Source organism: Poromitra crassiceps (assembly GCF_964638095.1).
Source record: "Poromitra crassiceps genome assembly, chromosome: 15".
NCBI classification, from domain to species: domain Eukaryota; kingdom Metazoa; phylum Chordata; class Actinopteri; order Beryciformes; family Melamphaidae; genus Poromitra; species Poromitra crassiceps.
The window spans coordinates 37,753,304-37,777,309 of NC_139634.1; the positions used below are offsets into that span (position 1 = coordinate 37,753,304).

At 42.3% G+C, this 24,006-nt stretch overlaps 2 protein-coding genes and 4 pseudogenes across 6 annotated transcripts; 1 reads left to right on the top strand and 5 right to left on the bottom strand.

The window, feature by feature from the left end:
* Positions 1 to 6,527: 6,527 nt before the first annotated feature.
* On the top strand, positions 6,528 to 6,839 carry LOC310790523 (histone H4; the record flags this gene model as incomplete). The annotated part of the gene is made up of 1 exon (XM_083652214.1): positions 6,528 to 6,839. One exon carries the CDS (start codon positions 6,528 to 6,530, stop codon positions 6,837 to 6,839), a length of 312 nt encoding a protein of 103 aa, XP_083508340.1.
* Positions 6,840 to 7,746: 907 nt separating this feature from the next.
* LOC310790509 (histone H3.2) lies at positions 7,747 to 8,157 on the bottom strand (the record flags this gene model as incomplete). The annotated part of the gene is made up of 1 exon (XM_083652208.1): positions 7,747 to 8,157. The coding sequence occupies one exon, from the start codon at positions 8,155 to 8,157 to the stop codon at positions 7,747 to 7,749; it is 411 nt and encodes a 136-aa protein (XP_083508334.1).
* Positions 8,158 to 9,780: 1,623 nt separating this feature from the next.
* Positions 9,781 to 10,416, bottom strand: LOC310790503 (histone H1 pseudogene; annotated as a pseudogene). The gene has a single exon. The product of its transcript is annotated as a histone H1 pseudogene (transcript).
* A 4,940-nt stretch (positions 10,417 to 15,356) lies between these two features.
* LOC310790516 (histone H2B pseudogene) lies at positions 15,357 to 15,731 on the bottom strand (annotated as a pseudogene). The gene has a single exon. The product of its transcript is annotated as a histone H2B pseudogene (transcript).
* Positions 15,732 to 17,124: 1,393 nt separating this feature from the next.
* Positions 17,125 to 17,508, bottom strand: LOC310789653 (histone H2A pseudogene; annotated as a pseudogene). Its single transcript has one exon. The product of its transcript is annotated as a histone H2A pseudogene (transcript).
* Positions 17,509 to 19,484: 1,976 nt separating this feature from the next.
* Positions 19,485 to 19,859, bottom strand: LOC310789846 (histone H2B pseudogene; annotated as a pseudogene). The gene has a single exon. The product of its transcript is annotated as a histone H2B pseudogene (transcript).
* Between the last annotated feature and the right edge of the window lie 4,147 nt (positions 19,860 to 24,006).

Consider the following 24,006-nt stretch of genomic DNA (forward strand, 5'->3'; position numbering starts at 1 on the left):
GGACAGCAATGGAATATTTTATAATGTCAAATAAAATCAATCCCCAAAACACACTTGCTTCCTGCTGGATCAGCGGCAGTACTGCACCAGCAGGTGCTACTTGCTGGAACAGCAGCAGTACTGCACCAGCAGGGTCATCCCAAGAGTAACCATACTGTATGCCTAGCCTAGCCTGTTGCATACCCTAAATGCACTTTACCTATGAGAAGCAACAAGCATTCTGCTATTCTCATTGGGTACTGAGAGCCTTTCTTGTTCAAGTGAGAGCTAAGCGAGCATGACCTACCCCTTGAATGAACATCGGAAAGACACAGCATCTTTATCCAAGAGAAATATTTTACACATTAAATGACTTTACCTATGAAGAGATAAGCCTGGCACAGATATAAGCTGAACACTTTCTCCGATGGCAGAACATAATGACTGCGATTTCCATATTAGATATTGAATGAAACTAAACTATAAACAATGAGCTGCATTTAATATATTTGATATTAATTAACTATACTCCATGTGCAGAAATACCAAGCTTAGCTTTCACTGAGGCGGCAGCCGGCATCCCGTCTTTGGCACTTCGCAATGCACGCTCTGGCTCATGGAACATCCTGAATTGAAAAGAGATTCTTAAATATCTTATTTCTTGCAACTGACAGCGATGACCGCAGATGAGAACCATGAATATCAACTGCTAATTGAATGTTTGTGATGATAGCCCTATTACCTATAATAATACTGAGAAAACTGACTTGACTTCCTCCTGATTGACAGCTGTCTTCAATGATTAAACATACAGAAAATAACTAAGGATAGAGGTCAGCGGCAGAGTCATGATTAACTTAAACCAAGATGGTTCTGAGAAGTTCCACTGTTTTATCCTATCCAGCAGAATCCCTTCTAACTTTAACATATGCTGGCCAAACAATGGCCTATAGATGTCCAAGTTACTTTACCAGCTTTGACCTTCATGACGGCATGCCATGATGTAACTAGTAAACAATAGCAAGCAGAGGAGCCATCCTCAACATGAATGTGTTCCAGCAGAATGGACTAGCCGCTAGCTTTGTTGTCGAATATCTTGTTCATACTCCTCAGGGAGGAGGACTCACCAGACAAGGAACTCTATAACAGACTGGCGGTCCCAAGATGGCGCGTGGAGAAATACAGGTCACCTACAGGTGTATCCCCTCCTATATGAGGAGACTCCTAAATGACAGTGGATTTAGGACTTTTAACATGATGAGATTTTAGTCTAGAATTGCAAAGTATCGTCTTTTAGCTTTATTTGATCTTACTGTTACAGCAAAATAGGTGACGATAAAGACAATTGATTTTACCGACCTCTAAAATCACTTTCAGCTAACCTAAACCTGCAGACTGACTTTGTTACGATTCTTGATATTATTTGCTTAGACAGATCAATGTACTAAAATGCTGTTGCCATACTCAGCAATATTAATTATCCCAAAATCCTTCTGGAGCTTAAACATGAATCACCCCTTACTTGTGTTGTAATATAAAACTGATGAGTTATACCTTAGAGTATTGAGCTTCTTGTGCTCAACACGCGCCCTTGCATCGGACTAACTGCCATAGCCCAAGATGTAAAGCTTATCGAGCTTCACGTGAAATTCAGCCGCACATATGCTTAGCAATCATCCTTACAAGAGCTTGGATGAAGCCGAGTGATTATTGAACTCCATAATCCTCACAATTATGTCTCACCAAAGGTTCATGCAGCTTTTTATTTTATTTTTTATTTTATTTTATTATAATATAAAAAAGTACCAACCAAATTTTATGGACTCAGACTATATCGACACATCTTAATTGTTACTGTAAATTCAATGTAAAATAAGCTTATATCCCTTATACCCGCAGCAACGATGTAAGTCATTACTTTATATTTTACCAGCTGCTTCATATTACTTTGAATGGTTTGATCAGAATTATCTAATGTTTACTAATTTCCAGATTACATAACAAAGCACTTAATCCATCCATCTATCGTTTTATAGACAGAATTCAAGTTTCATTTGAAAAAACCCTATTATGAAAATCATTATCACTTCCAATGAATATATTGATAAAGCATATTCCTGAACATGGTTAAGAAGCATTTCCAACTTAATCCCTGAAATTGAGCTGCGCTTGAATTACAACCACTGAAAAACCATCCAGTGAGGTGATTTGCATTGATGCAGTTACAATAATACGCCACCAGAGTGCACCGGGGCTCAGCTAGCGGCACAAGATAATATAGCAGAATAAGAATTACATCATGCCAGCGTTGTGCTGATGAATACCTGCCAGTAAACATCGGTTTGATATTGCCGAAATCAATCTGTTAGCAAACAGATAGATCAACATGCCAACATAGTAGCTTATCCACCAGGCTACATGAAATTATACTTGATTGAATACTCAACTTTAGAACGCAGCCATGAAAGCAATGCAACTCCATTTCCCAGCGTCCTTGTCGGTGAGGTGACGTCACTCAGGAGGGCACCCGTACCTGACGTTGATGCTAGCTAACGCTAGCAGCAGAAGCCGACAGCCCTGGCTTTGCTGTTTGAGGAACAGTCAGAACAAACACGACATCAACAGAATAGCTTAAACCACTACAAGAATATAGGCGCTTGGCCAGCAGCTGGAACAGTACACAACATGCTGAATGCTTGAACCTATGATAGCATACACAACTGAATACTCAGCTTTTAATGAAGAAACGCAGCGATGGGACTACATTTCCCAGCGTCCTTATCGATGAAGTGACATCACTCAGGGGCACACTCCGGCTACCGTTGTGTTTTAGCGATAGCTTGCTAGCAGTAGCATAGCCAGCAGCCATGGCCTGAAGTTGTTCTTTGTGGAAAAGAGACGGGAGTTTCCAAAACCTGGAGCGCACATGCCTCTCACTGGACGATCGGCGCGGCAAGAACAGACTGGACTTCATCCGGCGTAACGTTTATGATGGGAGACTTGCTCTTTAGCAGGTGAGCCAACCGCTTAAAGCAGAAGAGAAACAGCAGAGCAAGTGCAGTTCTTCCTTGAAAACTTGTGCGTGGAGATGGAAAGTGTTTCCACAACTTAACAGCTCTTCGTGGCTGCCCCCAGTCAGGATGCGGAGATATTGGCTAGACGCTTTGAGGATCTTAATGCTTGCCCGGTTTTATCAATGGAGGAGCTCCGGTCCGTTCATCGTCATGAGAGATCCTTCCTCCAGAAACAGTAAGTGCAATGAACAATAATAAGAATCCTACTGAACTTCATACCTGGCTAGATTTGACATCCAAACTCGGCACGGCAGCAATGAAAGTAACAGCGTGAGATTAGCAAAGCGTTGCCAGCAGCCGCACGATCCAGCAAGGATCCAGCAAAGTGGGGAACAGATCAGTGAGTGAGAGGCTGCCCTATTTAAACGGACCGCCTTGTTGTGAGAATGACTGTGATTGGAGAATTGGTTAAACGGTGAACCAAACAGAGGCTGTCAGCTGGTACAGCTGGGGCGTAGACTATGACATCATGTCTTGAATGAACTAACGCAGGCTTCATTTATTATTATACAAAATGATAGAATTTGAGCTCCAGGTCTAAATTGAATTCTAAGAAGATAAAATTGCTGAGCTACAGTAACAAGTGACTTTTTCTTGTCTCACTCTTGCAGAACTTGCCCCTGTGACACTTCTGTGATTGGTTCATCATACTGAAGACAGCGTGAAAGATTTGCCTCTGCTGTGAAGACCTGTAAATATTGAATAATAAGCCAACGCGTCACAATGGAGCGCTTTGCCAGAGGAGGAAATGGGAGATCTCCATGAGGAAAACAGAGAGAGATGGTAATCACTGCCCATGTGCTTATATTACAGAGATTATTAATGATACAAAGTGGGTTGATTACCGGTAAAGCCATCCTTTAAACAGCAGCACAGCAGGGTAGCATGTTAAAACATAGCAGGATGTTAAAAACAGCAGCACAGTAGGGCAGAGCAGTATAAGTGTGTCAGTGAGGCAGAGAGTTCACCAGTTACCGTAAGTAGTATGGTGTGGAGTTGTGGAATTCACATCAACACCTGGAAAATATGTATCCCTCTCTGACAACATTTAAATCTAAATTAAAACAAGTGGGCTTGGGTGGGTTTACAGAGCCGCTTGTTTCCATAGATAGACATGCATTTGTTTGTGTGGTTTTGTGTGCGTTTTTCTTTGGGCTGGAAACCATTAACTGTATCTGGCAACACGGAGCTGAGCATACAGTAAGAGCAGAGATGATCAACCAAACACAAGTTTCCAAACTTTTTTTGAGGGGTTATGCTGCATTCATGTGCTCATCAGAAGCTGGTACTTAAGTTGTGAAGTCGTAATTACAACAGACCACACCATTCAAGTGCTCTTACCCAGAAAGAGACAGAGTTAGCCTGCAGCTATTGTCCATCTGCTGTCCCTGGCCAGATCTTGAAAATGTTGGGGGGAAATGCATGTGTTGCAAAGAGAAAAAAAAAAAAAAAAAACTACATAAATGAGTAAAGAGAGACAATAAAACATAAAACCCATGCTGTAGAGGGGTCAGGAACCCAGGAACTAAGGTCAAGAACCAAGGTTTGGCCCGGCCCCTCAGTGGAAAGGGGACAATACTATTGTCACATAGCATTGCAAGTCCCTGCATGTTATTACTAGACTGCAGCTGCGGTTGTTCTTCAGAAACTCAAACTGGTGTGGAAAAAGAACACCGACGCCTCATCACACATACACTCACACGCAGAGAGGTGTTTTAGCCACAAACAGATAAGTTTTCCATCTGAAGGCATTGTGCAGCATGCGCATGCACGCACACACACACACACACACACACACACACACACACAGACACACACACACACACACACACACACACACACATGCATAGATCATACTTACAGAGCAGCCATTGCAGAGATGTGTACCCCATTCTACAGCTTGGTGATGTGAGGTCAACACTTTGAGTTTTACCAGTCACACCAAATAAAACCCGCCCTCTTACTTTGTTTTTCTTTCTTTTTTAAGTAGGGGTCTCTGTGGTTTTCTCTCCAGCAGCTTCAAGGAAACAGCTTCATAGTTTCTCTGCACTGTGAGGTGATAAAACCACACAGTGATCAAAGAACACAGGTACAAGAAATGCATTAACTGAAGACCGGACCACAGACTGTGAATATGTACAGTACAGTATAATGTATGTGCATTTATTACTATTATTATTATTAGTAGTAGTAGTAGTAGTATTCACAATAATTTGCATTATTCTTACTGTCTCTATAGTAGTACAGAGTGTCTATTTGTACCCGGGTACCAATAGGCATGCCGTGACGGCCAGGCTATTTACACCCTATGCAAGGGCAGTGCAGTGCAGTGATCTCCCGATGCACAATGTACACATGAGATTGGATGTTAAATGAATAACCGAAGCCTTACACAGATGCACACACAGTCAACATAATAGTACATTATCGTATAAAATACATACAGTACTTGTCTCATCATTGGTTGGAATCATGAGCTTTTTACACCGGAGTAAAAATAGGCACACGGACTATTTGCACCTGGGTGTAAATAGCAACAATGACACAGAGACATGAAATTTCACCAAATGACAGGTATCGGTGGTTACTAGATGCTCCTGAAAAAAAAGAACAAAATCCGCCCACGGGGGGTACTATAGCGCTATTTTACATTTCTAGGCCTTCACAGGCAATTTGATGGCATTATGACATCATCACCATCCTAAAGTGTAGTCACCTATAGGTCAGCAGTTGACCTGGGCAACTTTGCCCAACTGTGATGTCATCAGGCAGTTGTGATGTCATCAGTGATGTCACTCGAGCATATGTTGAATGGTTTTCCCCTTTTAATGGTGTCATACTGCTACTGACAGAAAATTAAAGTATAAAAATAAATTATTCCTATAGGCTATACCCTATATTGTATTGTCACTGTTTATTTTACCAGCTGCTATTAACTTTGATTGTGTTTTGATCATAATTGAATGCTTGATAATTTCGAGAGTAACAGATCAACAGACTCATCTAGCTATGAATGAGTGAACAAGAAATAACTGTTTTCCCCTTTTAATGGTATTGCTACTGACATAGATGGCCCTGTTTTGTGGACAGAGAGAGTCAGAGGCTCGCTTCCTATGGTACACTGGCATTTCAGAGAATAGCCTACTGCTAAATAAATAAATAAATCACAAACGTCTTTCTAAGTAAACTCAAATGTCGCTTTTATTTTCAAAGACAACTCGACCAACTGGAAATGCGAGATACATCTAATTGCAGCGCCGCAGAGCCAGCTGGCTGCAATTAGATGATGTTGTTGGGAAATGCTGGTAGACTAACTTTTCATAAACATGAGGGGAGGATCTCAGAGTTTGGCACCGCCCAGCAAAGTGCGCTATTTCCTTCCTCCTTCAGGTCCGCAAACACTCTTTATATTGTGAAGCTTTCTGAGCCTCTTCGTCAGTTTGTTCTCTTTTTAGAACTAAACGAATCAGCACGATGTCTGGCAGAGGAAAGGGTGGAAAGGGACTCGGGAAAGGAGGCGCCAAGCGTCATCGTAAAGTCCTCCGTGATAACATCCAGGGAATCACCAAGCCCGCTATCCGCCGTCTGGCTCGCCGCGGTGGAGTGAAGCGCATCTCTGGTCTGATCTACGAGGAGACTCGCGGGGTTCTCAAGGTCTTCCTGGAGAACGTCATCCGTGATGCCGTCACCTACACCGAGCACGCCAAGAGAAAGACCGTCACCGCCATGGATGTGGTGTATGCTCTGAAGAGGCAGGGCCGCACTCTGTACGGCTTCGGAGGTTAACTTCATTTATCGACCAACAACACAAAGGCTCTTTTAAGAGCCGCCCACATTTACCAAAGAAGCCATTCCTTAAGTAAATCGTATATTGCACGTTTTCCTTGTATAGCATAAAACCACCCTAATAGTCTTGTGTAAGCAGGTGGTGGTTCAAATGTCTTAGTGGTTCTCTCCACAATAGTAGTGATATAAGCAACTAGCTTGCAGCAGCAAACTGCATTGTGCATTTAACAAAATGCTCTGCTGTGTGAACATACAAAGCACCCCCAGGATGCAGAAATGCAAAATGTCCAAAGCAATGCTATTCACGTTGATTAAATCAATAAATCAATCAGCATTAGCCTGTAATTCGTTTTGTCTAATCATTAAGTTTAATCATTAATATTAACAATAAAATAAAATCCATTACCAATCGACATGTGGCTTATGTCAATGTACTAAATGCAATTTTGTTATGGCTTATGTCAATGTACTAAATGCGATTTTGTTATAGCAGTTGTCTGAGCAATACAAACAAACAAAACGTCCAACAAGCAGAAGGATAACTACCATGAAAGCTGCAGCATGTTTAGATCACCCTATACTTGTTGCTACTACTTTATTGTTGGCTTGGATACGTCACGTAGGCAGACTACCAAATTGACATGGATAAAACATTGTTTTCTGTGCATTTTCGTTGTTGCAATGGTGTGTAAGAAAAAAAAAAAAAAGCTATATATATAGAGAGCCTCACACACAACATTCTGCAATACACATACTAGACCAGCCATATTGCCATGTTATTTATAGTACCATTATTCTGTATTGTTTAAGGGTGTGAGCTGCATTTTTAACGCAGAATAAACTCTTTGAGTGAATATGGAGGTGGCTCTTAAAAGAGCCTTTGTGTTGGTGTCAGACAGCAGATGGTTTAAGCGCGCTCTCCGCGGATGCGGCGGGCCAGCTGGATGTCTTTGGGCATGATGGTGACCCTCTTGGCGTGGATGGCGCACAGGTTGGTGTCCTCAAACAGGCCGACCAGGTAAGCCTCGCTGGCCTCCTGCAGAGCCATGACAGCGGAGCTCTGGAAGCGCAGGTCGGTCTTGAAATCCTGAGCGATCTCTCTGACCAGGCGCTGGAAGGGCAGCTTGCGGATCAGCAGCTCAGTGGATTTCTGGTAGCGACGGATCTCTCTGAGAGCCACGGTACCGGGCCTGTAACGGTGAGGCTTCTTGACGCCGCCGGTAGCCGGGGCGCTCTTGCGGGCAGCCTTGGTGGCGAGCTGCTTCCTAGGAGCTTTTCCTCCAGTGGATTTACGGGCGGTCTGCTTGGTTCTGGCCATGGTTCAGCTCTTCCTTCTTTTAGAAGTTGGAAAATGAGTTTCTAGGCAGTGAATGTCGGCTTTATAAAGGCAATGCCGGAGTACTGCTGCACGCTGATTGGCCTGCCCGATGGGAGGAGCGAGCTGCAACATATTAACTAGACCAATTGGAGGAAAGCCCGCCGAAAATTATGCGTGTGTGTGCGTGTGTGTGTGTGTGTGTGTGTGTGTGTGTGTGTGCGTGTGTGTGTGTGTGTGTGTGTGTGTGTGTGTGTGTGTGTGTGTGTGTGTGTGTGTGTGTGTGTGTGTGTGTGTGTGTGTGTGTGTGTGTGTGTGTGTGTGTGTGTGTGTGTGTGTGTGTGTGTGTGTCTGTGTGTGTGCGTGTATGTCTGTGTGTGTCGCGCGCGTGCCTGGCTTCGGGGGAGAGGGTAAATCTGCCGCATCAAATATCTGTTGTGCTTTTTAAAGGAATTTGTTTCGAAAAAGTCAGAGGGTTTTACAAAGAAATACAAAAAAAAAACTTACAATACAAAAGCACTAATACAATCATTACATGGTCGAGGGGGGAGACTCGCAATTCATAATACATCAAAATAAAGTATGATTTCCGTTCAGTAGATTCCAAGGGAAAGTAGCTTGCCTGTCCAGAGTTCTCCTCCTCCTGAGCTCAGTCAGGACCTGCCTTATGACTCTGTCACTATCAAAAACAGTTTGTTGGATGCTCATGACAGATCTGGTTTTACATAATTTGTAACAGACTAATGATGAGGTGGAGGAACATCTCTTCTTGCTTAGAGGGCATCACCTCCTCCAGCAAACCATGCATGATGGAAGTACGTGATGTTAAAAACCAGACCCAGACCTTGCAACATGGCCCAGACCTCCTGAGCTCTGTAACAGTCCATCAGCAGGTGTTGCTGCGTCAACAGAAATCAGCCATCTCTAATGCTCTCTGAGAGGTTCTCATTTTGTATCACCTCTGTGCTAGTGTTATTAGTTAAGTTATTAGTTTCTACATAATTAGGCCACCATAAAGAGCATTCATTTAATTCAAAATCATTGTACTTGGTAGCCAGTCTACATGCTGGTATTCAGTGAAAAAGTCACCATAAATGAATGTATATATAGGGCCATGTCTGGCTCTGCCTTGCAGTTTCCTCCACATTGAGGTCACCAACCCAGAGCATTTCTAGCGATGGCAGCTGAGACATTTTTAACAAAGGCAATTTTCAGTCTGGAGCAAAGCTCTAGTCTACAGCACCCAAACCACCGTAGTACTTTTATAGGTTAACACACTATTTATTGTATTGTCTGCTGGTGGAAATGTTTGCTAGGAAAAGCAGTTTGGATAGGATGCCAGTCTTAACTATATATTCTTAATTTAAAATGTGTACTTTTATTTTCCCATTTTAACACTTCATCTTTAACGTCACAAAATGTTCACAATCTAGTTACAGATGGTTAGACCAATTACTTTAATTTATTGTTTACTTTGAATATTAATATATTAAATCTGTTGTCTAATGTGTTGTGATGGGCTCATAATTTGACATGAAATAATAATCATAGTAAGGATGCTCTTTCATGGAGGTTGTGGGTGGCTCTTAAAAGAGCCTTTTTGGGGGAGAGATCAAGGCAACCGCTTTACTTCTTCTTGGGTGCTGCTTTCTTTGCTGCTTTGGGCTTGGCAGCCTTCTTCGCTGGTGATTTCGCGGGTGCTTTCTTGGCAGCAGCGGGCTTCTTCACCGCCTTCTTGGGACTCTTGGTCGCCTTCTTGGGGCTCTTGGCTGGTTTCTTGGCCGCTGCAGCGGGCTTCTTGGCTTTCTTGGGAGATTTCTTGGCAGCTACGGCTACTGGCTTTTTAGCTGCAACCTTCTTCTTGGGGCTCTTGACTGCTTTCTTGGCAGCGGGCTTCTTGGCTTTAGGAGCGGGTTTCTTGGCAACCGGCTTCTTCACCTTTTCTTCCTTGGGGACCTTGAAGGAGCCGGAAGCCCCGGTGCCCTTAACCTGGAGCAGAGCGCCTTTTTCCACCAGCTTCTTGATGGCGATCTTGACGCGGGCATTATTCTTCTCCACGTCGTAGCCTCCTGCAGCCAGGCTCTTCTTGACGGCAGCCAGAGACACGCCGCTTCGCTCCTTGGAGGCGGACACAGCTTTGACAATCAGCTCACTGACGCTGGGAACAGCCCTCTTCGGCTTCACCGCTGCATTCTTCTTGGTGGCTTTGGCCGCTTTTGCCGGGGCGGCAACGGCGGGTGCAGCTGGAGCGACTTCTGCCATTCTTCTCTCGTCTTTTCTGCTTCACACAACTCGACAAAGTCTGACCGGAATGTGTTGTCCATGCAGCGCAAGAGGCGGGACTTATACACAGCATGAGGACCGTGTAGACTCAACACACACAGCCTCTCTCTGCGCAGCTCAAATGTGGAGACACTTGTGTTTTCTCTCTCACATTTTAGGGATAAAAGACACAGATCAGATCAGTTTTGAAATGTAACTGTTATTGGAGCTGTTAGAAAACTTGTTTCCTTTCGAAATGGAGTCATTTTTAACAATGAGGAAACTTTATCTTTATTCAGGGAAGCTTCAAACCTCTGCATTACACCATCACAGTATTCTGTTCGCAGTGGGATTTCCTCGCATTTCAACTAATAAAATGGTTTAATATGCTTTATATTCCAGGCAACACTAGTTTTCCAGTAAGCAGAGATGTCTGACGAGACAATAAAAGTCAGAGTACAGTAGTGCTGTGATTAGTTTTGTTTTAATTGTCGGATGTTTTCGTGTCAGTAAACACACTGATGCTGCGGGCGAGTTACATTGAGACTGCTCCTATGAAGCACTATAACTTTCTGACACTGGTGAATGATGCAGTCATGATTAATTAAACTGAACATAATGTTTTCTTTTATAGTTTGATTTTACATGAAAGTAGGCCAAACATGTATTTTCTCCAGTGGACATAATTGTCAAATACTTAGACACTGCTATATAACAACTTGAGTCCATTAGACCAGCACATTCTGCATTTTGGCCTAAAACGACATTTTAAACTTTTAAACAGCCCATGTGGTTTTACCAGTTGCTTTGATCATTAGAATTTGGATCCACATTTGTCCAGGATTTTACAAATCTACTGCTGATGTAGTTTCAGCCTGATGTTTAAATCAATATTCACATTCTGAGATCACTACTTTAACTGTCCAAGAACTGTGAGGGGAAGTGCCTTGCTCAGATGTGATGTGAGTTGTTGAGGGATGACAACATTTGTATGTTGTTTTTATTAGTAGTAGCCTACTGTGGTAATTTAATATTTATATTATTAACTCCATATTGCCATCTCTCTAGTCACAGGCTGGTCTCAGAGCAGATCATCTCAAAGAGTCTTTGAATAAAGGACGTTTGTCACCTATATTGTGTTTATTTCTGTAATAAAATCAGACAAAATATACTGCCCAAACTTCCCCACTGTCCCTGTGGGGGAAATTGTCATACAAAATATAACCGTACACAAACGTAAGCAGAAAACCAATAGGCTGATGTATTAGTATTATGCAGGGATGCAAAGTTATATAATAATATAGTGGAAAGATCTGGTGACAGATAGGCCTAACACTCAGAAATCCTTCTATTTTCGGTTGAAAAAGGTGATTGTCACCTAAATGCGACTACATGATAAATAGTTGAAAGATATGGGATCATAAAGAAGATCCGTGTGTAACCATGCTAGACTGCTGCAATTCAAATTTCTGCACCGTTTGCAAATTTCTCCCAACAGAAGTTACAAAATAAACCCAAAGCTTTCACCTCTGTGCCTAAAATGTAAGATCTCAGTAGGGACATATTCATTGTGTTTGGTTCTGTCCTCAAATCCAAGCATACTGGGCGGATATTTTACAAGACATGGGAAAAATATTTGGTGTGGCTTTGGGTATGAACCCTTCCTCATCTCTTCGGTCATCCGAGTTAAGACACACTTGAGGTTACTAGTTCTAGAAGATGACTGTATGCCATCTTGGCATTATGCAGCAAGGAAAAACATTTTTCTGTCATGGATAAATGACAAGTTTTGAAAATGATTTTATTAATATGGTTAAGTTGTTGTATGCACAATCGATAACTCAAGTAAATGTGAATGGAGTTCTAACAGACTCTTTTGAAATTAAGAGAGGGGTAAAACAGGGTTGCCCTCTTTCTGCTGCCCTCTATATCTTAGCCATCAACCCATTATTAAAAAGAATTAAGGAGGATACCAGGCTGAGTGGGACGAGAACCAGTGGTGGAGACCGAGTGACTGTCCTGGCCTACGCCGATGATGTCACAGTCATAGTCAAAAGCCAAAAGGAACTGGACATAGTAAATGAACACCTTAGGACATACGAAGAGGTGTCCGGTGCCAGACTGAACCACAATAAAACAGAAGGAGTCTGGTTTGGAGAGAATAACTCTCGACCTGTAATTAATATAAATGATAGAAATTATATGACAGTTTTAGGTATCAAAATAAGTAATACAAATTGTTACGATGAAAACTGGGACAGCAAAGAAGTGTAGTCATAGACTGAATTTCAATCATGGAAGACCAAATAAGGCATTACTAGAGCACCCCATGCTGTCATAACCCTCAGCCCAAATGACGTCACTAAATGACGTCTCCATCTCCGACGTCACCTTCTCCATGACGTCACCTTTGCAGTGTGACGTCAGTTGCCCAAATGACGTCAGTTATGACATCATAAATGCCCTTCTCCTGGTACTATATAAAGCCCCCATCACCACAGCTTAAATCACACTTGTGCAGTCATCACTCACCTCGCGTCAGCATCACGCATTCATCCAGCATCTCCAGAGCAAGAAGCTTCATCCCACCACCTCCCCAGATCACCACCAATGTTATGACTCCTGTTGGAAACAGATCCCCTTAAGGGGGATGTCCTATCTCATACAGCACTGACGCCCCTCTCTCATAAGCAAGAGGAGCGTCACATCATAGCACTGACGCCCCTCTCTCATAAGCAAGAGGAGCGTCACATCATGGAGTCATACGCATCATGGAGTCATACGCCATACTCAAACTGTCTATTCTGATTCAATAAAGTTTGTTAAAATTATATTACGAGTCTCTCATGATTGAAATAGAAATAAAGGAAGAACTTGAGAAATGGGGTAATAAATTAAATAACTATAAAACTAGAATATTAATAATAAAAATGTTTGTTTTATCCAAATTATTGTTTTTAGCAACTGTTTTCCCCCCCAAAGCCCAGACATTAAAGAAAATTTCTAAAACTATAGTGAACTTCATATGGGGAACCACCAGGGAGGTCACAAAAAGGGAGCTACTCTATAAGAGTAAAAAGGAGGGAGGCCTTGGGGCTGTTGATCTGGGGTTAAAAGTAAATATCGCCTTCTGTAAGAACGTTGCATCAGCCATAGAGCGAAAGGCCATATGGATAGGTGAGGCCCTGAGCTGGACCAAAAAAATAGGACGAGCAAGGAGCTCAGTTCCATATTACAAACTTTTGTATGGTGATCTTGTGAACAAGTTTGCACACATGAATATTGCCTGGAATCAAATGTCCAGCAAATATATATATGTAAAATTGTGTAGTGAATTGTATGGTGGTGTTTTCCCCTACAAACATTTGGATGAAACAAGCTCTCAGGTCTGTATCAGAAATGTATTTAGTAAGAGTCTCTCAGAAAACAAGAGAGACATCATGTGGCTGGTCTCAGTTGGCAGACTGGCAGTCCGAACAGTCGTTAAGTGGAGCTGCTTTGTCACAACCAAAGAGTGTCCTATGGATGACTGCATAGAGGATGAAACCATAGAACATCTGCTCCTAAACTGTGAGCGATCTAAATATGTTTGGGGGAAAATGGTCAGTATCGGTCTTAATGTTACTGTGAATTATAATGATGTGATGTATGGTGTTTTCGATGAAACAATGCCAGGGCCACACCAGGACTTTTTCTGGACAGTTGTTTGTGTGGTCGTGGCCAAGTTGTGGAAAACGAGATGTGCCACGGTTATCCACCAAGCCGTCATCCCGGGTGGAGTGGTCTATAAACAAATCATAACAGAACTGAAAAGACTAAGAACACTGGACATCAGAACAAAGAGACCCACACCCTGGCACCTGCTCACTTTCTAACAGACTTCTTATTTTTGATAATTATTGCTTTCTACTGTTTATACAATGTATTTACTGTAAATGTAACCCCTGACTGAATAATTTAATAAAGTATATTTAAAAAGGGATAAATGACAAGCCTCCCACTAAAACAAACTCTCATAATAGAATGCTTTACTCTTGAATATATGACCTGCCTACTTAACTCCTCAAAAGTACAGTTTACAAAAAATATGGTCGCCATATCTTAACTTCTCCAATTCCAGAGTGGCATCAAGTATTCTCCTTGACTAATTGTGTAACCCCCCCCCCCCCCCCCCCCCCCCCCATTTATTTTGCAATTTAGTATCTTGCTCAATGACTCATTATTTGTATGTAAGGAAAGGGTTTATTCTTGAGATGTCTAACTCATTGATTGTGATTGTGTGACTGTGTGACTGTGTGATTGACTGATTGTGTACTGTAGACCAATGTTGTACTGAGCAATTTGTTTTTGTTTAAATAAAAAGAACAACACTCAATAAACATACTTGTGAAAAAAAAGTGAATAATATTTCAGACAACTTAGGCCTACTGTCTCAATCAAAAAAAGATAGATGGTAGAAGATAGCATGGTAACTGATTTTAAAGTAGCCTATTTTTCCACTGTAGGTTAAAGTAGCCTATATCGACCAAACAGGAAAACTGTAGTAGTCTACATAGGCTTAATATGTAAATTTGAAGATGGAGATATGATGGAAAAATAGTAGACCTACTGGTAATTGTGTGATTTCATTTTTAGGCTGTAGCATTATGTACATGGCATTTGTTATTTAGTTTTCTATATACCCGTGACCCTGCTTCATCTAGTGATTGTTCGGATTTCAGATGACAATATCATAATTATGCGTCTAGTTGCATAGTATGGAAAGGGCCTTTCACATACTGGGCAGTGTAAACAAGATGCATTAAGTCCTATGGGGCGTCCAATACACACTGTCATTGTATACCACCATTAAGTCACTATACAAATTAAATTATTAGGCTCTTTGTAGAAGTTGTGTGTGGCCCTTAAAAGGGCCTTTTGGTGATGTAGTTCCAGGCAGTTTACTTGGAGCTGGTGTATTTGGTGACGGCCTTTGTGCCCTCGGACACGGCGTGCTTGGCCAGCTCACCGGGCAGCAGAAGACGCACAGCGGTCTGGATCTCCCTGGAGGTGATGGTGCGGCGCTTGTTGTAATGAGCCAAGCGAGACGCCTCACCGGCGATGCGCTCAAAGATGTCGTTGACAAAGGAGTTCATGATTCCCATGGCCTTGGAGGAGATGCCGGTGTCGGGATGGACCTGCTTCAGCACCTTGTACACGTAGATGGCATAGCTCTCCTTCCTGGACTTTCTGCGCTTCTTGCCGCCCTTGGCGGCGGTCTTGGTCACGGCTTTCTTGGAGCCCTTCTTGGGCGCTGACTTCGCGGGTTCAGGCATGGTGGGATCTCGGTACTTCACAGCAACGAATGAAGTCAGCAAGACAGAACGACTGTATTTATAGGCCAGTGATGCAAATAGCACTGTGCGGCTCCCCGCCTGCGGTTTGTTGAGTTTCGTCGCGTGACTGTGACATGGCTGTATGCTCGTGAACTCAAATCAACTCTAAATAACTGTCAAACTATTCATCATTCATCTAGTTTGACAGTAATTGAGAGTTGATTTGAGTTAATGAGTTATTAATTTGAGTTAGTGTGGACCAGTGATGTCACTGGTCCACACTTTAACACTCAATAACTGTCAAATTAAATGACAGACTTCAAAACCGTTTACAGTTTTCTGATATACTACTGATGTTCTAATGATACAAAGCTGGTTGAAAATGGGCGGAGTGTTCCTTTAACTCATTAAGTAAAAGGAATTTTCGAAATGTCTATGCAGAAAATGTTTGGGGAATTCACTTCTGGGGCAAAAAACATCACATCATGACTGTTGAGCTCTATTGGTCTGCTTTGAATGGAAATATCTGCTGGGGAAAAGTTTGGCTATTACCAAATAAGTTTTTTGTCACTAACAAAGTCAAAGACATCTCCTTTAAAATGATTCACAGGTTTTACCCAACTTTATATGCAGAGGCTTAAGAAAGTTGCACCTTTTGTGGGGACCCCACAAAACAACTACGGAGTAAATTGTCACAATTTATTGCTGATCACATTTACCCTCACTTCTTCTCTTTACTTTAGAAAAATTTATTGTTTGGATTTATTGAATATGACAGGAATCTCTGCTCAGTTTTACGCGATTAATGAATTATTTTGACCAAATTTTACATTCACAGATCCAAATTTGTAAGCAAAAAGCCAAACTTTCCAGAGCTGACTGCTTACATTAAACAATACATTTCAACGACATCTGAATGTACAAACAAAAAAGCTGTTAAAGCGTACAACTACTTCAAGCTTTACAAGATATTCATTAAACTTGTTGCTTATCTTCTTTTTTGTCCAATTTAGTAACCCTCTCCCCGGCGTGTTTTTGTGAAATTATGTTGTACAGTTGTAATACATAGTGTGTTGTCATTGTATGTATACTTGTATGTATACTTGCCACAATAAAGTTGTAAAAAGAGGCTCTCAGGAACTGATTCACATTTTAGTTTTAAGCTGAATCCTGACAGCAGGTTTGTTTATCTGCATATCCCACATAGGTTTCAACATTAAGCAAATTAAAGAAGTGACACTGACGCATCTTGAAGGATGTCAAAATGATGGACAACCATATACCTAGTGTAAGTTGGCTACTTCGTTAGAAATAGTAAGGATTGCTCTTTTGTAGTGAGTGGGTGGCTCTTAAAAGAGCCTTTGGTTTGATGTTTGGACAGGCTTGGTGGAGTTTACTTCTTGGCAGCCTTCTCGGTCTTCTTGGGCAGCAGCACCGCCTGGATGTTGGGCAGCACACCGCCCTGAGCGATGGTGACTCCGCCCAGCAGCTTGTTGAGCTCCTCGTCGTTGCGGACGGCCAGCTGCAGGTGACGGGGGATGATGCGGCTCTTCTTGTTGTCGCGGGCAGCGTTTCCAGCCAACTCCAGGATCTCAGCGGTCAGATACTCAAGGACCGCCGCCAGATAGACCGGGGCTCCAGCACCGACACGCTGGGCATAGTTTCCTTTGCGCAGCAGCCTGTGGACACGGCCGACCGGGAACTGGAGCCCTGCACGAGATGAGCGCGTCTTCGCCTTTGCGCGAGCCTTTCCGCCGGTTTTGCCCCTGCCACTCATGGTGAAGTCTTCTTTCTAGAGTTGAGAGACTCAAAAGAAAATGTAAAGCACAAGGGAAACCCTGGCTTATATATTCTGGAGTGGACAGGGCGGTTCCTGTCCGTCCAATCAGAAAAGAGGCTGCGGAGAAGCAGCGCGCGGCTGAGTTTGAATTTAGGCGGGTATTCAGAATCAGAATCAGCTTTATTGGCATGTAGGCTACACATACAAGGAATTGGGCTCCAGTTTGCTTTGCTCTCATAGTAAACACATACAGAGAAAAAATAAAGAAAGGTATGCACAATACCAACAAAAAACAGGCAACATTTTTACATTTAGACATAAGCAGAAATTTACAGTTAATTAAGTGTTGTGTAAAGTGTCTATTTTAAATATGTATTTATGAAGGAATGTAAATGTACAGTAACTACTATAAGTGTGGTGTAAGGAGTCAATTGTAAATACGTATACAGTATGAGGGAGTGTACAGGTGCAGAAGGCCCTACATGTGTCAATATGCCACGTAGAATTGTAAACAGAGGCTTATACATGCATGTTTCCCGATATCGCATGATTATATGCCGTTCAACATGAAAGGAAAAAGTGGACATTGTCCAGAGGTTTAAATACAGATGTTTCAGATATAGCACAGTTGTATGTCGTTCAATGTGAACGAGGCTTTGAGTCAGGTACTTCAGTTATTTCCCAGAAAACGTACATAAGACGGTGAGTGTGTGCACAGTAATTTAACACAGTACGTTATTCCACAGTAAGCTAAGTGATCAGGCTGGTGCATTCATCAGAGTGATGGCCTGTGGGTAGAAATTCATGAAGGACTTTTCTTCAATACAGCCTACTAGGGTAGATTTCTGGTAGCGATGGATCTCAGCAATCTCAACAATATGGTTTGCGACTCGGTGTTGCCAGGTGGGAAATGTTGAATTATCGTATATACCTGAGGGTCAAAATTATCATTTTTGAAGGCAAATTATTGTACGCGAGCAGCGGCCGTCTTCCACAACTCATAGCCTCATCCAGGAAGGATTATGACATCACTGATGACATCACAATTGCTCAAGTGACATCACTGATGACTTCACAATTGCTCAAGTGACATTGCTGAGGACTGATGATGTCACAAATCATGACAACAGACACAGCACACAGCCCACAAAAGATGATTCATGATGACCATGATTTAAATCAAATGTATTAAATCACAACACAACGTTCCATTTTAAATGAGGTGCTTTTTACTTTTAAAGTACATTTTACACCAGTAAGTACTTCCACTGAGTTAAATGTACAGCAAAATAAAAATGCTTCTTGAATAGGAAATTCCAGCACTCTACCACTGGTGGAACTAAAATTACGTTGTCCTAGGGGACATGATTGGCTGCAAAGACGTTGTGAGAATACATGTATAAAGAGACATAGGATCCATTAGTATATTGATTACAACTGTCATAAAAATGATCAAATTATCAATATGGCAACGCTGGCTGGGGTGACCAGATGTCCCACTTTGTGAGGGACTGCAGAGCATTTTCATGCCTTTTCCCATGTCCCACATATTGAGATGGTGTCCCACATTTGGTTTTAGTTTTCAAAAGTCAAATCACAGAGTGTGAAAAGCAGAAAACAAGCCAGTCTTATGGATACACTATTATAACGCAAAATAATTTACAAGTTAATTGACTTTGTGTGATGGTGCACAGGTAAAACAGGATTAGTTTTTTTTAAACAATAGAAAATATTAAAATATATATTATAGATAGGGTACATTACAAAGTTATATCTTGCTGGATGCAAACGCATAGTGAAAAATGTGACAGATCAGGGCAAACACAAAACCACTAAAAATCATCAACTTCAGCATCTTATTTTGGGATGAAAATTCCCCTGAAACTGGTAGCCCATAAATTGGATAGAAAGCTCTTTCATGAAGTAGTGGGTGGCCCTTAAAAGGACCTTTGTGTTGTTGAAGCTCTAGCAGTTTACTTGGAGCTGGTGTATTTGGTGACGGCCTTTGTGCCCTCGGACACGGCGTGCTTGGCCAGCTCACCGGGAAGCAGAAGACGCACAGCGGTCTGGATCTCCCTGGAGGTGATGGTGCGGCGCTTGTTGTAATGAGCCAAGCGAGACGCCTCACCAGCAATGCGCTCAAAGATGTCGTTGACAAAGGAGTTCATGATTCCCATGGCCTTGGAGGAGATGCCGGTGTCGGGATGGACCTGCTTCAGCACCTTGTACACGTAGATGGCATAGCTCTCCTTCCTGGACTTTCTGCGCTTCTTGCCGCCCTTGGCGGCGGTCTTGGTCACGGCTTTCTTGGAGCCCTTCTTGGGCGCTTGCTTGGCTGGTTCAGGCATGATACAAAAGTTGTCGATATTTCACAGCAACGAATGAAGTCAGAAAGACAGAATGACTGTATTTATGGCAGCTGATACAATAGCACTGTGCTGCTCCTGCGTGTTCATTGGGGAGTTGGACCTTCAAAATCGTCGCCCAATCAGAAGATCGTTGGTGTCAAGTTAACACAGGAAATAACATTTTCGCTGTGTATTGTCTGGGATTTTCAAAATAAAACGACTCCTGAGAAATACCTCCTTCCAAAAGATTTTTTTTTTTTTTTTTGCATGATATTCCATGCTTGTGTGCATTCGTGTATTTAGGATGATTTAAGGGTTTGTATGATTCATGACCAATGTTGACAGACAATTCCCCCCAACATCCCCTGGATTGATCTGGCTGGCTGGTTGATTGGCTAGTTATGGTACTAGCTAGATACCTAATACTAGATTATCAGGGTAATGGATAATCTAGGCTCTAGGCTATTAGGCCTATATAAATAGGCCTATATATATATATATATATATATATATAGACCTATATAATGCTATAGGCTACGTGAGGTAGCCTATTAAATTGGTCTGCTGATGATGGCAATCATGCAAAAATTCCCCCAAAAAATAATAAATAATAAACTAATCTAGTTTGCAAGGTTGTAAGGTATAGTGGGTGGCGCAATGCCGAATTGCACGGAATTCTGCACTAAACTCTGTCAGGTCACCATAAGCGCACTCCCCGATGTTGAAGTTGTTCCGACGAATGGTTCTCGAGATAAACAACTTTTTTTCAATACATTACTGATGCCCTCCCGTCATCATCGCAGGAGCATCATCATGGAGCCATATATGCCAACATTTTATTTGTACCTTTATCTCCTGATTGAAGATAGTTTTCTGACAGGACAGTTTTGAGTATATTTGGACACTAGGTGGCAGTGTCGCAAGTCGTCTTGTTATTCTGTCATGCCTCTTTATTGTTTTGATGCAACCTGGACGTCTGCATGGTGAAGAATTCTGGGATGCATTGTATAAAATAAATCTGTAAATATTGTAACATCTTGTTAAACATGCGTGTATAAAGGTGAATAACTGTTACCATATTTTACTAGATGGCAGACATGGGACGAAGTCACTTTGGCCCAACTCTCAAGTAAGTCCGGGATACTCAACTTGCTTTGCCCAGGGGCCACTTGTGCAAAATGACAGGAGGCCAGGGGCCAGTAATAAACAAACATTAATAATATACATTTTTCTGTAGTGGATTGTAGGTTTTTGGGGTGCCAACCAGAGTTTAGTCTGACAATTGTGTCCACACAGGATAGTTAGGTTAAGTTAGTCAAGTACATAAAGTGCCTGGGTGGTCGAGCAGGCAGCGATATTTGACAAGTTAGTTGGAGCTCAGTCAAACATCATTTAACATTACTTTTCACTGTGAATTAGAAATTGGTCCGGGGGCCACTCGGCACCTTAACGTGGGCCACATCTGGCCCCCGGGTCGCAAGTTGAGTATCACTGGTATAAAGCCTTTGACTGTGTGTCATTCTGTCATTCTGAAATCTTCCGATTGCAAAGATGTATGTTTGGCTGAATACAATTCTGTGAGACAACATCCTGACTCCTGGCTTTATTGATCCTTCACACTCTCGGCTCACGTTAACCTGTGTATTAACATAATACATATGTTGCTTAATGTGGGAGGAGAATGATGATTAAACTCAAAGTTGCTTCTACAACAACAGGTATAAGGGAAAATATGTATTTTGATTCTGGGGCGAACTTTCCCTTTAAATACCTGATGGGAGAGTTTTGTCCAGACTGAACTGTAGTGATGCTGTACGACCACAAGGCAGCGCCACTGCACTTGTCAAAGTCAGTCTCTCAGTCAGGTGAGCCAGAAAAACCTGGGGTGTGTTCAATCTTAAAAACAGTGTGCACCATTTTGCTACGGTTTCCGGGTTGAACGCCGTGTTTACTGAAAACTGTGTGGGAGAGGTGTTACCCAATCAGCAGCGACATGTATATAAACCCCACCCCACCCTTTAAATCGGCAGTGCATCCAACAGATGGCTGCAACACTTCCATAACACAACAGGGAGTGCACCACTGTTTCCGTTTAAATAAACGGTTTTCTACGTGCTGTCTGGGTTGAACTCAGCCCTGTTGATCAGATTAAACTGGCCGGGTTCCAGCTTCAGAGGTCATGCATGTTTGGAATGAAAAGCTTTGTGTTGTTTCTGAATGAAAAAGCAAAAGGCTTCAGTCTGCGGCTCCTCTGGGAATCATTGGCTGCTGATTGGGGAAGAACAGAGGCTGACTGACAAGGAAATATGAACCTGCTTATTCAGAGGCATCCAGTTTAGATTACTTGATTAGATTGTAATCATGACAGGATATAATAGCCAGTCTCTAGCCAAATACAGGAAGGACTGACATGTAGTCAGGGTTTCTATAGGTCAGGAAGCCAGCTGGAAAGGTCTGCAAAATGAAAATACAGGTCTTAGTGTGGAAATTGTACAAAAAGCTCTAAAAAAGTGTGGAAAAGTATAGCTTCAGACCCATATTGTATTATAGACAGTGGTGTAAATAATCCTCAAATACTTTAGTAATTATAATAATAACAACACAACATTGGATGTTGAGAGTTAAAAATACAGGCAATTTCATAAAACAAGTGTAATACGCTAGAAGGGTTTTAAGACGTGATACTGAATGAGCTTGATGAAGAGGATCAACATGAGGATTGTCAGCAGGGAAACAGTTTAGACTACACGACAGCTTCATTTGGATACAGATTTGCATTAGACAGAGAACCTACACATGGTTTGACAAACAAAATACAAAGAGAAAGATGTAGTGTAATGTACATTGAGAACAAAACTAAATAAGATACAATTTATTTTGAAGATGTTATCGAATGGGAAAACGAACTTTCTGGAAGTTATAATGAACAATATACTGAACACACTCAGAGAAAGAGGTAAACTAGAGACACAGCTGATCAGGAATGTGAACTGTGTGACGTCATCTTGGGTTTGAGTCCTGGGACCTGTGATGTCATCTTGGGTTTGAGTCCTGGGACCTGTGATGTCATCTTGGGTTTGAGTCCTGGGACCTGTGATGTCATCTTGGGTTTGAGTCCTTGGACCTGTGATGTCATCTTGGGTTTGAGTAAAGTCCAATATTGAACTATAGGTGACGAAATGCAAAATGCAACAAAACGTCACTTTCCTATTGGTTGTATTTCTACAGACTGTGCAACCCAAACCCAGACGTTAGCCTGATCCCAACCCAAAGATAAACCTAAGCCCAGATACTGAATATCTATAAACTACTTTTCGCAGGTAAAGTGATCTAGACGCCGACGGTCAAACAGGTTTTGCTGAATCAGAAACACGGTGCTTTTGTGCTGTTTAGACAATCCACATTCTGCACTACAAGTCTCAAGATACCTTCAAGTCCCATCAGACATAGATTTAATCGGAGAAAGTCAGTTGAGATTTAGGGTATGAAGAGCCTGGAAGCCAGTCCACCTCAGCAAACATGTATAAAACACAGTTAATACAAAATAAGACAAATGCCTATGTAGAAATTGACATGGTGCTAAACTAAACTCACTGCATATCAGTGTTAAATGTTTCTGCTGCTGATGACGACAATGGAAAACCTCAGAGACAGACAGACAGACAGACAGACAGAGAGATAGAGAAGTGTCTGAGTAACTTTCCCAGAAACCCTGTGTGTGTGTGTGTGTGTGTGTGTGTGTGTGTGTGTGTGTGTGTGTGTGTGTGTGTGTGTGTGTGTGTGTGTGTGTGTGTGCGTGCGTGCGTGCGTGCGTGCGTACGTACGTGCGTGCGTGTGTGTGTGTGTGTGTGTTACAGCAGCCAGCGATACAAATCATATCTTCAGTGCCTACTGCCCAGGTGGGGTATCTCGTCGTAAGGGCCTTTCTGGCTGTGTGGAGTTTGCATGTTCTCCCCGTGCTCCCCCAGGGGGTTCCTCCGTATATAACCCCCCCCCCCCCACCAAAAACATGCAGAAGATCAGATCGTCATCGTCATCCAACCAGTGACGACAACATCCAAAGTTGGTCCCCGGGCGCTGTACGAGAAAGCGACCACTGCTCCTGGCCTGCCCCCCGGAGGAAAGGACATGCCTGGATGGGTTAAAT